Source organism: Calidris pugnax, unplaced genomic scaffold (genome assembly GCF_001431845.1).
Source record: "Calidris pugnax isolate Ruff unplaced genomic scaffold, ASM143184v1 scaffold251, whole genome shotgun sequence".
NCBI lineage: Eukaryota > Metazoa > Chordata > Aves > Charadriiformes > Scolopacidae > Calidris > Calidris pugnax.
This window is the reverse complement of record NW_015091133.1, coordinates 111,884-128,462: the sequence shown is the minus strand read 5'-3', so window position 1 is coordinate 128,462 and position 16,579 is coordinate 111,884. Positions and strand designations below refer to the sequence as shown.

At 38.9% G+C, this 16,579-nt stretch overlaps 1 protein-coding gene across 1 annotated transcript in view; it reads right to left on the bottom strand.

Moving 5' to 3' along the window:
• Positions 1 to 16,579, bottom strand: part of BCKDHB (branched chain keto acid dehydrogenase E1, beta polypeptide) — a 120,725-nt gene that overhangs the window by 44,421 nt on the left and 59,725 nt on the right. Inside the window, exon 12 of the mRNA XM_014958507.1 lies at positions 2,500 to 2,586. Coding sequence (XP_014813993.1) covers positions 2,500 to 2,586 — 87 coding nt within the window. The remainder of the gene's footprint in view (positions 1 to 2,499; positions 2,587 to 16,579) is intronic.

Sequence of the window (16,579 nt, the reverse complement as noted above, 5' to 3'; positions counted from 1 at the left end):
GCCCCTCAATGTCTTTCCTGTCATGAGGGGCCCAAAACTGGACACAGCCCTCGAGGTGGGGCCTCACCAAGGCCCAGTCCAGGGGGACGGTCACTGCCCCAGTCCTGCTGGCCACACTGTTCCTGATAACAGGGCAGGATGCTGGTGGCCTTCTTGGCCACCTGGGCACTGTGCTGGCTCATATTCAGCCAGCTGTCGACCAACACCCCCAGGTCCTATTCCACCAGGAAGCTCCAGCCACTCTGCCCCAGGCCTAGAGCGTCCATGGGGTTATTATGACCCAAGTGTAGGACCCGGCACTTGTTGAACCTCATCCCATTGGCCTCAGCCCATCCAGCCAGCCTGCCCAGATCCCCCTGTAGAGCCTTCCCATACTCAAACAGATGGACACTCCCACCCAATAAAGTATTAACTGTACCTGTATTGAATTTATGCTAACATCTACTCACTTCATAATGCCATCGAGATCATACACAGAACATCAGTAGAAAGGGCAACGTCGTATCACACTTTTAACTACACCACTTCATCCTGATCTTAGTTTTATGTGTTTGAGAAATCAAAGTCAATGACTACTTAATACAATAATGCACCCCTTTAAAATATTCTGTATTTGAAACAGAATAAATCTTATTTCATATGCTCTCCAAATGCCAGTTTTAATCTCTCATATGCAAAAAGAAAACTGTTCAATGTACTCCTACAGCTCACGAGTGAAAGCCACCATTTCCATTCGTACCCTTTTCCTTGAGGTGAACATCACCATGGAGTGTCTGTGACAGTTGACTTTTAAAATAACCCATGTACTTTTATTCACCTTATTCCTATGATGAGAGACCTCACAGCAAGGATGGAATAACAATATGGAAAGTAACAATCTAATCCAACTGAACAGACTTTATTGAACTCTTATTACTTCCATGTGGAACAGGATACTAAAGCCAACTGCAATCCCTAATTTTTGGCATTCTCGGTGTGCATTGCATCCAGCAAAAGTGAATTTCACTTTTCATTTTTATTTTTACTGCACAGTGATATTAGACATATGGACTTAACTTATCATTTAGAGGTCAAGCATTTTAACTGAATAAAAAAAGCAAGATCTTTATTATACCTAAAGCAATACTGTTCCTTGAAAGAGTTGTAATGCTTTGTAAATATTATTCTAATCTCTTTTGCAGTATGAATATTCTTAAAAATAACTGGTATCAAAATTTTAGTACGGATTATAAAATCTTCCAGAACGGATATAAAGAGTAATAAAAATATAGTTATAACACAGATTCAAGTCAACCAATCAATATGAAAGAAACTCGCTACGAATAAATTCAACGCCAAAGAGTTATATCCAAATTTATTCTGAGGTAGTATGATAAATTAAGTAATATTTCTTGAGATACAAATGCTAGTTTCTTAAAAAATATGAATATAATTTACCATATATAATTATTATAATTTTGAGCTACTATCACAAAACAAATATTTACTTTCAATGTTGACAAAAATAAATAGTCCAAAATTACAGCATTTTAAACGTTGTTTTCTAAATACGTCTCTGATATGAAAAATAACCCCAAGATGGATCAACCAGGTAAGTACCTTTCTTAGTTTCAAGACACTAAAAGACAGGCTGTTTTGATTGAGTTTATTTCATATTAATCAGAGCCTACCTATAAAAGACAGAGGTGGAATTGCTTTCCCTTCCCCCCCGCCCTGATTTTCTTTTTTTTTTTTTTTAATAGGGTTTAATTTGAGAATAGATAAATTCATGCAAGAAATTTTATCAGTTATTTAGAGCAAGAAACCATATCAGACTGAGGAAACTTGTGGTGTGAAAACAGTTGGAGGCTGGAGGTCACATACTAACTTCTTGGAAGGATGATAAACTTTTGGTTCTTGATAGAGACTAAGTTTTCGTAGAAAAATGAATTATCTTCACATAATAATATTAAATTTAACTCACTCTTTCAAAGAAATTGTATCGCAATGATCAAGAAACATAGTTTTCTGACTCCTTATGCATATTTAATTCCAAATTGCATTCCAAGAACAATTAACTCTATTCTTTCCTACAAAAAGGCGAATTCTCAAGCTTTAACTACTGCCTGTATAGATTACATTTTTGAATTTTATTTTTATTCCTAGAATGTATTTTTAAGAAGTTTTGGAGATAAAAAAAATGAGAAAGGTAAAAAAATTATATTAACTATATACAAAGATTTTTCCTTTCCATCTGACAGCACATCTTCCCTGCTTTTCAGTGAAGATTTAACTTTCTAGCTTAGCTGATGCTATACAGAGTGCCTCGGAGGTACATGGTTTATCAGCTGTTCAGATAACGTAAGGCAAGCATGAACAAAACTGAAATCTAATAAAAATGTAAAATGAAATAACTAAAAAACATGAGAAACTCAACTTTTAATGCAGTAATAAATATTCTTTCTATAGGTAAACATATGCAGCCATGCAGAACACTTTAAATACAAAAAACATGTGTACCTGAACTGTGGAACTGATTTCAGATGCAAATCCTCCTGTCAGGGGAGCCTCGTGGCTTATCAGCAACCGCCCGGTCTTCGCCACCGACTGAAAAGGAAAAACAAACCCCAAAATTGTAATCAGATTACAGCTCTTGTGACTTCTCCCTTTTACTACTTGCAGAATATAGGAAATATGTGACCTTATTAGCAGTGTTAAAACGCAGCTATTTTTCCCCCCTCTTGCCTTTTCACTAAAAGACAAATCATCCTAAAAGTCTAAATTGACTAATTAATAGGATGTTTTTATATTTACGATAAAAGTGTTTACAGCTTCTTCTCCATTTTAAGCCAATATAAAGAATAAAAACTGGTTCCACTGAATATGAATCTACCCTATCAATGTAAACTGCAATGTTTCTGAAGGACAATAAGGATTTTAACAAGAAGTCAGTAAAAATTTGGACACTGAATATACTAAAAGACACAGATGTAAAGAAATCCTTCAGTGATACATACACACATACATAAAGCCAGGTCCTAGATAAAGTCATGAATCATAGCTATTCAGCAAGAAAATGATCATGTGGATTAATGCTGCTTATTTAAGTTTCACATGGCAATTACAAGCACAATTTTCTGAATTTTAATCTCAATGTTTGTGCAGTTTTTATGTGACCCACTTCATAAATAATTACATAGCACAATACATTAAGAAGGTGATATAAGCATCTTGTAATCCAAGAACAAACTGGCTTCATTATGAAACATAACAATGAAAGAACAATATATTTTTTTTTTATCTGATGGGAGTATAAAGCTTCACCACTCCCAATTATCTTGAAGTTTATTGAAACTACCGACTAAATTGCCTAGAATCAAATGATATCAGATACCTTTGGTCAGAAATATAGCAACAAAGTCCCACTTTTCATAACACACATTTCATAATTTCGTAAGATGCATAAAAAAATGCTTCATGAACTTTTAGAGATGTACATCAGAAAAAAAAAATAATCAGTCTAATGCGTATGTTAATCTTTCTGATTTTTATGATAAGTACATAGTGTACTGCTGGTGTACCATTAGTCATCCAGTGGAAAAGCCCAAGACAGCATGAGCCATCAGGTCAAATTTTTTAAGAATTTGATCTTCAATTTAATGTCTACAATCAGCACATTCTCCAGTTGGGCAGTTCCATGTCAGCTCCATAGTAGAATACATAAAGGCAATGCCTTAATTATGCAGTTTTCCTTCCAATTCAAGCGCTTTTCTAATTCTTTTGCTTTTCTAGGAAGGGTTCAATCAATGTCTTAAAGTAGCTCATCCACAGACGGACTGGCAAGTCCCGGACCTATAAAGACCATGACCCAGACACCGTAGTGTGAAGTGGTTTGACAAGATTCAGAGCTAAACACCACAGGAAAAGGCATCTCAACAGCTGGAAAGCAATCCCCAGTTACGTAGGTTGATTTCCTGAATTTCTTTTGCCACCACTGGAAACTCATCCCTAAAGAGCCGAGGAATTAACTGCGCTATCAATCTGTCCAATCCATCAATACGACAATTTTAAGTTGATATGACCCAACTTATACAATCAGTTTTAAATTGCTATGGTCAAACTGATACAATTAACAGATCTTAAAGGTGTTTTTGAGAATCGTCATACTTTTACTTTAAAAACAGATTCTTTTGTTCTGAAAGGCTCACGCTTCGAAACATTACGAGCTATCGTTAAAGTTACAAGTTTGGTTTCTCCAAATTTTAATAGTATGAGAAACAGACACTGTTAGAACTCATACAAGAAAATCCACGTGGGATCAGAGCAGTAATCCAGCAGCCCAGTATCCTTTCTCCACAATGGAGACAATTTGACATTTAGGAAAGAGTGAGAACAGGGCCTTTAATGTGCTCCCTTTGCTATTTCTCAGCCTCCAACTATCTTCACATCACACGTTTCCTGACTCCAATATGGTTTCTTGCTCTGATACCTTTTCTTGCAAGAATTTATCTACTCTCAAACTGAACCCATGTAAACAATAAAGAAAAAAAAAAATCATTTTGGAAACATGCTTCTCCTATATGAGAAATCCTTATTTTTACATGTGATTCCAAAGGGCTTCAAGGATTCCTTGCCTGTAGGAGCTCATTAAGAGCAAGCAAGCGAGTGATCACCAAGCATCGCATCCAAGCTCTGCTAAAAAGCTCTATATATCCCCCGCAGTGGGAAACCATGCTACCACAGCTCTGGTGCTTTTAATGCCCATCCTAGCTCTTCCAGGGTCAGCGTGGATGCCTGCATCACACTGTGCCATTTAGACATACCTTAAAAATTCTCCTACTTCACATTTAACACCTGTTCCTAAGCTTCAGTCGTTCAGAAAGAGGTGCAATCTTAATTATGATATTTCCAGTGTTTGCAAGTGCATCACAACTATGGGTTAAGTTGTTCCAGTGTTTAAGTGCAGAGGAGGCCACGAAGATGCTCCGAGGGCTGGAGCCCCTCTGCTGTGAGGACAGGCTGAGAGAGATGGGGCTGTTCAGCCTGGAGAAGAGAAGGCTCCAGGGAGACCTTAGAGCCCCTTCCAGTTCCTAAAGGGGCTCCAGGAGAGATGGGGAGGGACTCTGGATCAGGGAGGGGAGCCATAGGATGAGGGGGAATGGCATTAAACTGAAAGAGGGGAGATTGAGATGAGATCTCAGGAAGAAATTCTTTGCTGTGAGGGTGGTGAGAGCCTGGCCCAGGTTGCCCAGAGAAGCTGTGGCTGCCCCATCCCTGGAGGGGTTCAAGGCCAGGCTGGATGGGGCTTGGAGCAACCTGGTCTGGTGGGAGGTGTCCCTGCCCAGGGCAGGGGGTTGGAAGTCGATGTTCTTTAAGGTCCCTTCCAACTCAAACCATTCTGTGATTCTATAACTGCCTTCCCTGTCAAAATTTTGCACCTTATTTCCAAACCAATTTGGCTGACTTCAAGCTGTTGATTCTCATTTTACTTCTGTTTGCTAGACGGAGAAGCTGTCTATTATCACGTTTCTGCTCCCCACATGAACGCATTAAGACTGTGATCCAATGATCTCTTAACCACACTTTTCCTAAACTGAACAGACTTGAGCTCTAAATCTTTCACCATCCAGCACATTTCCAGGTCTTTCATCGGTCTTACCACCCTACCCTAAATCATATGCAGTTTTCAACATCCTTCTTGAAATACACCCATCTGGAACTGGTATTCCAGTTTTTTTTCAGAACACCACCAAACCAGGAAATAGTACAAGCTCGATACTGCAGCTCTTGGATGTATGATAAAAATGTTCCTTCTTTACATCCACAAACAGAAGTTGTTGTCCGCTGATCTTTAAAGCCCAGAAAGACCTCTGAGGGCACTAGGAGATCTCCTACCTCAAATTAAACAAAAAGGGAACCTTTTATTTTTTTTTTGCCACCTTTAGTAGCAGAGCACAAGGGAAAGTCAGAAGCAGCATCTGGGCATTTCGAGAGCGTGGCTCCGTTTCCCAGCCGAGTTCAGCTGCTGATGATGCAACCCTGGTTGCTCCCAAAAGCAAGAGGTCCCATCCTACCCAGAACCTTCTGTTCCCAGCCCAACCCTGGCATCTCCTCAAGCACTGAAGGGACCATAGGGTAAGGCAGTTGAAGGAGATAATCCAATTTATCCTGCAGTGGTGTAGAGTTAGCACAAAGCAGCAGACACCACCCCAGAGACAGACTCAGAGACCAGAGGCAGGTTAGGAATTGCTCAGAGAAAGCTTCGGTGGTGCCACCTCCTTCTGGAAGGCAGCTAAGACCCAGGTCATGGCACACCACTGTCATTTGTGTCACCCAGTCATTACAGAAAAGACTCTAGGGCTTTCAACTACTAAATTACCCCTAAAACAAAACCAGAAACCAATACTGACTATACTTTTCCACCTCATTTTCATTGTCAGGACTGTTTTCCATCAGTGTCATCTACAAAGGCAACAACTGAGGTTGTGTCAGAGCCAAAGGCTAACGGGGACCTAATGGGCATGATCACCCTGATAACAAAATGTAAGAAAAAAACCCTAATGCCTTTGCAAGACAAATGCTTTCAGATCACACTCTGGAGGTTTCCTGAGTTGCAGCCCAGCAAATTATTTTCAGCTTCCCTGGCCACAATCTTTGCTCAAGAGTTTCAATAATCACTTTTCTGTCCAGCTCTCAGTCCCCCACATTGGCCACGCTCTCCCCTCCTGCAGGCACCGATGACAGAAGAAAACACAAGTTTGGCTTTTCCCAAGCTCTTTGAAATCTAAGTGCTGACGCCACCAATGAGACACTATGCCCTTTATTAGGGGAAGAGCAGACTTAAATCAAAATGAGTTTGATGGTAAACTGCGTTTTACACTATTAGTTTCCACACACAGCAACAGTGTTAATTCACTTTAACCAGCTGCTTCACCAACACAGCAACTGCCTTTAAAGAAATGATCAAACTCAGAATTTCATTATAAATGGCTGTTATTGTGTCACAACAGCAAGTTGCCTGTTTTCTTAAAGAGGAAAATCTTGTTCTCCAAATAAAGAGATTCTCCATCTCTTATAGAAAAGGAATTTGATGATCTATAGGATGATAAATCCCATGATTTAGAACATCTCTCTTACAAGGAGAGGCTGAGGGACTTGGATCTTTTGAGTCAGGAGAAGAGAAGGCTGAGGGGGGATCTGATCAACACCTATAAATACTGAAAGGGTGGGTGTCAGGAGGATGGGGCCAGTCTTTTTTTTAGTGGTGCCCAGTGACAGGACAAGAGGGGACAGCCACAAACTGGAACATGGAAGTCCTCAATTTCCAGACTTCCCAGAGCCCAGTTGCGAGATCTTTAGAAAACCAAATAGATCCTCAAGCACCGTATTTTTTTACTAGTGTGCCAAGAGAAAGAATACCAGGGAAGAAGAATAGGATGTGTCCCAATAGCTTGGACGTAAGAAAGCCCTTTATATTCCTAATGATCATGATCCAGTTTGCAAATCATAACTATCAGTTGCCCAGAAAAACTGTCTTCTCCCAGAAGCAGTAAAAGCTACGAATAGCACGCACTCTTTGAAGCTCCAACCCAGCAGCAAAAATAATTCCTAACACTGAGAAAAAAGTATTCAATAGTTAATCTGAATTAAAAATAAATAAACTAACATAATTTGGTGTGGTTTTCAATAGTACTAAATTCCCAGAGAAAGAAAATGAAAGAGAGCCTTCAAATCTGCTACTATATCATGACGTCTACACTACACTCCCAAAAGTTGACTGAAATTCATTTATCAGTAAAATCAAGATGCAAAGACAAATAAATGACATGAAAAAAAACATTATTTCATCACACACAACTCAACATCCCAAAGCATGAGGCCTTTGTGAGACCTGGAGAGCTGAGTCCTATTCTGGGCTCCCCAATACGAGAGACATGGACGTACCGGAGAGAGTCCAACGAAGGGCCACAAAGATGATTAAGGGGCTGGGATGAAGGGATCTCACCCATGTACATACATTCCCAAAGGGAGGGTGCAAACAGACCAGCACCAGGCTCTTTTCAGTGGTGCCCAAGGACAGGACCTCGGAGTTTACGCGATTATGCTGATGCTGCAATAACACGCTGGTTAAACCTCACCACTTCGAAATCCACATCAGGAGGGATCTTTTCCCCAATTTAAAATGTATGCATGGCAAGAACAGTTCATAAAGAACTAATGTGACCACAGCTGGGATGCACATATGAAACATCTTGCAGAGAAATGTTAGCGCAACCATAAAACTTAACTGCCTCGACACACCAGGATTTTATTATTCCAACGTGGATCGTTTTACACCCCAAATGCCAAAAATAATTCCGAAAGACTAACGTGGCTTCTTCCTGCATAGCGCTGAAAACATAATGCTGTAGTGCGAAGATAACAGCGCAGAGATAATGAGAAAGGAAAACAGGCACAGAAGGAATGCAAATTAACCTGGAAAATGTAAAAAAAAAATTACAATCAAAACCAAAAGGATTGGCTACATGACCAGACAGAACATCCTAAGTGGTGATGAAGAGGATGGATATAAACCAAAAGGATTGGCTACATGACCAGACACAACATCCTAAGTGTAAAACAGTTACAGCCTTTACATCTTGCACAGCACTGTCAGGGTATGGCTGAGATGCTCAACGGAGACATTTATACGTAAAACAGTTACAGCCTTTACATCTTGCACACCACCATCAAGGTATTGCTGAGATGCTCAACGGAGACATTTATACACTTCTTGCAAAGCCAAGAACCAAGGAGAGATTCCCAGTGCGTTAATAGCAGAGAATTCCCCTCTAAAACAACTTTCAATTTAAATAGCTAAAATTGTGAAAGGAGAAAAGACAGATGACATGCAGCAGAGAGCATCTCAGCACCATTTGGGCTGCTTGATTTATTTCTTAATAGAAGAGTGCTAAACTAAATTAAAAGGACTGATACTCTGTCAACCAGTGACTTTCTAATGCCTTTCAGTAAATTTACCCTGTAAAACAATGCTACAAAAGCTCTTCAGTGCTTTTATATCCCTATTCCACATACCCTAAAGCAAGAAAACAGTAGCTGCTAAGAGCGGTCACAGGATGTGGACACAAAAGTTCTGGTTTTGTGCAGATGGATACTCATGCTTAACCTAAAAAAAGAATTAGGAACATGCTAACCAACCTCAGTAAAAGACAGGCAAAGAAAAATTACTTTCAAAATTCCATAGCATGACTGCTTGATATCCTTAGGATAAATTGCTACATACGCACTGGAATCAATTATTTAGGAAAGAAAACTGATTCACAAGTCAAAAGCAAATTTGACAATATAACCCAACTGGCTCAGTGATATGTATATCACTTCATATACACTGTATTGATTGTATTGCATTCTTGCCTTTAACCACATCTCATTTGTTTTTTGATACTGGAAGCTTTCCTTAACAGTGACAATTAACACTTTTAATATAGTGCGAGAGGTCCCTGTTTACTTCTAAGTACCCCACATGCCATCTGGATAACACTGCTGAAATAAATAACATTAATATAAAAAAAAGTTTCTTTTGAACAAATGTCTCTTAATCTCCCAGTTATTGTCTTCTAGTAATAACTATGAACAGAATCCTTAAATAGTCTTTTTAAGTATGAAGGCTACTGAACTAATGGAAAATATTCATGAATCCACTGGACTGGTAACTCATAATTCCTCAGTACTTGGAGCTCCATTTGCCTATTTAACCGCAGTTAAATACATGTATTCAAACAAAACTTTCGGAGCGTGTAGCCTAAAACATAAAACTAATGGTAAAGGTTTCATAAAACAAGAACTTCAGCTGCAGCTTCCAAACTTTGCCAGTCTTTCACCAATTGTTAATAACGCACCGTGGACAAATGTGTCCTTCCCTCCCCTACTATATTTTTTTAATTCCCTGTGTATGGAAGAAAAATCTACTCTATTTTCTGGCAAATGCCACTATTAAAATCCTCAAGCATGATCCATCAACATCTGTCTTGCATATTCAAGGTAAAACTAATAAAAAGATTAGTTTTCACTAAAATAAGAACTTCTCCTGATGCTCAAAGACATTCAAAAGGTTAATCGTGTTCCTCTTAGTTCCATTTGTACTCAACCAAATTAATTCTCCATTTCCACCAGGTTTAATGGTTTTTGGGCACAAGTGACATGCTACTTAGAGCTAGAGTAAGCCCATGACATTTGATGGGTTGGCAGAGGACAATAAAGCAGAAACATACACAGTGACCTGAAAACTGTCATGAAATATATGCATTTTTCATTGACGTCAATGGAAGTCTCTTCAACGACAGACACCAAATCAAGCCTCTTATTTGAGACAGTTTTGACACACAACAGAACTACATTTAATTGCTACATTCAATCTTTTAACACAAGTGTTAGCCCAATCACTAGCTCGTAGTGATTTTAAAATGTACACAAAAGGCAATCTACCTATAGATGAAAAAATATATTTTACTTTTAAATCGCCTCTCCCAAGGAGCTGAAAAAATGGTGAAAGTAACTACAAAAGGCAATCTACCTATAGATGAAAAAAATATATTTTACTTTTAAATAGCCTCTCCCAACGAGCTGAAAAAATGGTGAAAGTAACCTGGGAAAAACAGCCTTCCTTTAACTGAGAAATTTTTCCATTGCAGTGATCACCACAGCATCAAAATGAGTCAGCAACATGAACAAGTTATGAGCATTAAGAGTTCATAAATTTTCCCTATTTATCAAGTGTATACTCCTCAAAGAACCAACTCTTTGGTTTCCTGTATCTAAATTCAACATGATACACAGATATTAGCATTTTTTACTTAGATCAGCAGCTTGAAAGACATGTTAAACCCTTTACATGCTTATCAACTGAAAGCCAGCAGTCATTTTTGTAAGTGACAGAATAACTAATCAAAGCCTGTAAACCAGTCACTTCAGAGTTGCTTTCGGTTTATTACTTAATTTATTAACATATCTGAGCCCCAACGTTTACTCTAAACACTTTGAAGTGTGATAGTCTTAAGTCTAATTGTCGCACAAAGATTTTTCTCCCAAATCACTAAAGCAGTTTTTATGTTCAACAGTAGATACGACGCAGACAGAACACCATGAAGCTGGTTTCAGATACACACAAGGCACAAGCGAGTCCTTCTTATGTGCAGCTTTGATTTCCAAATATAACACTGTTGAGTAACACCCATTCTGAGTCAGAAATTAATTCTCAATCACTGTAATCATCAAAATGCCTGTAGAGAACTAATTTACACCCCCCATACAAGCAAGAAACTGAGGAAGAAGATATTAAATACAGATCCCTACAAACACCAAGGAACCTTGTAGATCTCAGAGCATGTCAATGGAAGAGGCACCACCAAACCTATCAAACAAGCAAACTTATATTGACCAGGATGTCTACTCATTCCTGGAGAGGAGTAATTAGTAGAGCTGTAGATCTGTTATCATAGAAGCATAGAATGGTTTGGGTTGGAAGGGATTTTAAAGATCATCCAGTTCCAACCCCCTGGCATGGGCAGGGACAGCTCCCACTAGAACAGCCTGGTCTATGAACACCTCACTAGGGTCTAACATATCCTAGTATCTAGTCTAAATCTTCCCTCTTTCAGTTTAAAACCCTTCCCCCTCATCCTATGGCTCCCCTCCCTGATCAAGAGTCCTTCCCCATCTCTCCTGGAGCCCCTTCAGGGACTGGAAGGGGCTCTAAGGTCTCCCCGGAGTCTTCTCTTCTCCAGGCTGAACAACCCCAACTCTCTCAGCCTGTCCTCACAGCAGAGAGGTTCCAGCCCTCTGATCATCTCCGTGGCCTCCTCTGGACCCATTCCAACATTCCACAGGAAGGTCCATGTCCTTCCTGTGCTGAGGACTCCAGAGCTGGACGCAGTGCTCCAGGTGAGGTCTCACCAGAACAGAGCAGAGGGGTGGAATCACCTCCCTCACCCTGCTGGCCACGCTGCTGGGGATGCAGCCCAGGATGGGGTTGGCTTTCTGGGCTGAATTACGGATAGAATGTTATAAAACTTGGCCTGATAGTGGAAGGGTCAAAAGGAAGACCAATTACCCAGCATTAGAGCTGGTAAACAAAATGTGAATGTACACAAAAGGCAATCTACCTATAGATGAAAAAATATATTTTACTTTTAAATCGCCTCTCCCAAGGAGCTGAAAAAATGGTGAAAGTAACTTGGGAAAAACAGCCTTCCTTTAACTGAGAAATTTTTCCATTGAAGTGATCACCACAGCATCAAAATGAGTCAGCAACATGAACAAGTTATGAGCATTAAGAGTTTATAAATTTTCCGTATTTATCAAGTGTATACTCCTCAAAGAACCAACTCTTTGGTTTCCTGTATCTAAATTCAACATGATACACAGATATTAGCATTTTTTACTTAGATCAGCAGCTTGAAAGACATGTTAAACCCTTTACATGCTTATCAACTGAAAGCCAGCAGTCATTTTTGTAAGTGACAGAATAACTAATCAAAGCCTGTAAACCAGACACTTCAGAGTTGCTTTCGGTTTATTACTTAATTTATTAACATATCTGAGCCCCAACGTTTACTCTAAACACTTTGAAGTGTGATAGTCTTAAGTCTAATTGTCGCACAAAGATTTTTCTCCCAAATCACTAAAGCAGTTTTTATGTTCAACAGTAGATACGACGCAGACAGAACACCATGAAGCTGGTTTCAGATACACACAAGGCACAAGCGAGTCCTTCTTATGTGCAGCTTTGATTTCCAAATATAACACTGTTGAGTAACACCCATTCTGAGTCAGAAATTAATTCTCAATCACTGTAATCATCAAAATGCCTGTAGAGAACTAATTTACACCCCCCATACAAGCAAGAAACTGAGGAAGAAGATATTAAATACAGATCCCTACAAACACCAAGGAACCTTGTAGATCTCAGAGCATGTTAATGGAAGAGGCACCACCAAACCTATCAAACAAGCAAACTTATATTGACCAGGATGTCTACTCATTCCTGGAGAGGAGTAATTAGTAGAGCTGTAGATCTGTTATCATAGAAGCATAGAATGGTTTGGGTTGGAAGGGATTTTAAAGATCATCCAGTTCCAACCCCCTGGCATGGGCAGGGACAGCTCCCACTAGAACAGCCTGGTCTATGAACACCTCACTAGGGTCTAACATATCCTAGTATCTAGTCTAAATCTTCCCTCTTTCAGTTTAAAACCCTTCCCCCTCATCCTATGGCTCCCCTCCCTGATCAAGAGTCCTTCCCCATCTCTCCTGGAGCCCCTTCAGGGACTGGAAGGGGCTCTAAGGTCTCCCCGGAGTCTTCTCTTCTCCAGGCTGAACAACCCCAACTCTCTCAGCCTGTCCTCACAGCAGAGAGGTTCCAGCCCTCTGATCATCTCCGTGGCCTCCTCTGGACCCATTCCAACATTCCACAGGAAGGTCCATGTCCTTCCTGTGCTGAGGACTCCAGAGCTGGACGCAGTGCTCCAGGTGAGGTCTCACCAGAACAGAGCAGAGGGGTGGAATCACCTCCCTCACCCTGCTGGCCACGCTGCTGGGGATGCAGCCCAGGATGGGGTTGGCTTTCTGGGCTGAATTACGGATAGAATGTTATAAAACTTGGCCTGATAGTGGAAGGGTCAAAAGGAAGACCAATTACCCAGCATTAGAGCTGGTAAACAAAATGTGGTTGTTTACTGGTTCTCTCCACTATTCCATTCTGAGCAACATTCCCATTTTCTTACAGAGTAACAAGAATACCTCTGTAGACTCCCTTTCACAGAAGCTCATCAAGTTACTGGTCAAGAACAATATCGGTCTTCTCTGATATCCTTCAGAGCTCTGTTTTCGCAGAAAGATTTTCATGAGCAAGTTTATCAGAGTTTCTAGATTTCCCAGGTAAAAATCTTGCCAAGCAAAATGTAGTCATTTTAGAGAGAGACTGTTGTTTCACATTTGCTGTCACTTATTTTCCTCAAAGGGGAATTGATAAAGCAGATATTAAACAGCTAAACATGCAGAATTCATCAAAGAGGAAAAAGGGACTAAGTGGTTGTACTGTGGTGCCCTGAAGAAAATGAAAAAAAATAAAATTTAAATTTTTAAAAGCTACTAGAAACCCAGAAATATGAACTTGTACTTACATTAGACAACACAGGAAAAAAGGACTGATAAAGACATATTTTCTAAATGGTAAGACGACGGCACAAAGTAACTAAATAACTTGCCAAATATCCTGAGATATTTGTGGCAGAAAGGACTTACAACTAAAGCACTTGACTAATGCAAATCACAAGCTCTTCTTCTATATCCTCCTGCATTTCTAAAGACGTTTAGTTATAAAAGCATCGAGCCTCTCAATTACATAACTTTAGATTGCTCCAAGTCTTTTATTTGTTAAAAGATCAGCATTTTTGTATTACCAGTAAATATTTTATTTCTTTATAAGTTTGCAGATATACACGCGGGTCACGACATTTTAAGAGTGCACACTGGCCACGCTGCTTTTGATGCAGCCCAGGATGTGGTTGTCTTTCTGGGCTGAATTCTGGATGAAATGTTATAAAACTTGGCTTGATAGTGGAAGGGTCAAAGGGAAGACCAATTACCCAGCATTAGAGCTGCTAAACAAAATGTAGTTGTTTACTGGTTCTCTCCACTATTCCATTCTGAGCAACATTCCCATTTTCTTACAGAGTAACAAGAATACCTCTGTAGACTCCCTTTCACAGAAGCTCATCAAGTTACTGCTGAAGAACCATATTGGTCTTCTCTGATATCCTTCAGAGCTCTGTTTTCGCAGAAAGATTTTCATGAGCAAGTTTATCAGAGTTTCTAGATTTCCCAGGTAAAAATCTTGCCAACTAAAATGTAGTCATTTTAGAGAGAGACTGTTGTTTCACATTTGCTGTCACTTATTTTCCTCAAAGGGGAATTGATAAAGCAGATATTAAACAGCTAAACATGCAGAATTCATCAAAGAGGAAAAAGGGACTAAGTGGTTGTACTGTAGTGCCCTGAAGAAAATGAAAAAAAAATAAAATTTAAATTTTTAAAAGCTACTAGAAACCCAGAAATATGAACTTGTACTTACATTAGACAACACAGGAAAAAAGGACTGATAAAGACATATTTTCTAAATGGTAAGACGACGGCACAAAGTAACTAAATAACTTGCCAAATATCCTGAGATATTTGTGGCAGAAAGGACTTACAACTAAAGCACTTGACTAATGCAAATCACAAGCTCTTCTTCTATATCCTCCTGCATTTCTAAAGACGTTTAGTTATAAAAGCATCGAGCCTCTCAATTACATAACTTTAGATTGCTCCAAGTCTTTTATTTGTTAAAAGATCAGCATTTTTGTATTACCAGTAAATATTTTATTTCTTTATAAGTTTGCAGATATACACGCGGGTCACGACATTTTAAGAGTGCACATGGTGAAAGCTTAAAAGTGCATCCCAACAATTTCCACAGCACTTTGCTGAATCATCAGCTTGCTCAATCACGTCGCTGCTGAGATTAATTTAGGTGATAATGAAATAAAGATGAAATAAACAAAGAATACAGGAGGCAGGGGGAATGAGAGCCTTGACTTCTACTTTACGGTGACCTTTATTTTGATCTTTTCCCAATAGGGAAAAAAAAATGGTATTTTATTGCAGTGTATTACAGGTCAGAGAACTACTTAACTATGATGCTTTAACTAAAAGAAGTTACAATCTTATTGAAGTCACAGAAAAAAATATATATAGCTAAATTTATCGTTTGTAATAAGCAAACTCCAATGTGATACTAAGTCATTTCTGAAATAAAAATAGTTCCATAGATTAGGTTTTCAACTACTCCAAGTAATTGCCCCAAGAAAATGTCTACTTTTTGCAACGTTTCATTAGTGCAAGGAAATGTAAGTAGAACAACCAAGATCTCTAAGGTTTAACTTCAAAACCGCTACATCAATCATCATGATACTTAAATTTAGACACATACATACCCAGGAACATATGCATTAACTACTTCATACACATTCTAATTGTCTAGGAGACAATTCAATTTACACGTGACCAAGCAGAGAGATTCTTTTGATAGATTTATTTCACAGAAAAATAAAACTATAAAACTATATTAACACAAGCTGCTGAATATTTTTAAGATTTGAAAAAAAAAAAAAAAAAAAATCACATTTTCTTCTAGTCAATCCATTATTTAAAACATTGTTAAGCTCTAAGCCAAAAAAAACCCGATAGCATAAAGAGATTTCTCTAATGTCAACAGAACACTGTAGCTGGTAATTAGAAATTAATTCTTTCCACAGGCTTTTTGAAGTGCAACATTTGTTGCCATCATATTGCAAATAGTTCAACACTAACAAATGGAAAACTAGAAGTCACACTGCTGTGCTTAATTATCCAAATTTCTTTTTTTCCTCCTCAACTCTAACTCCATTTTCCCTGTAGGGAGAAGCAAACAGAGAAGAATCACAACTTCTAAATTTAATTAAAAAATTGAAATTTCTAAGAGAAATCTTTCAAAACTTTGAGAAGAATTAATAATTCATCT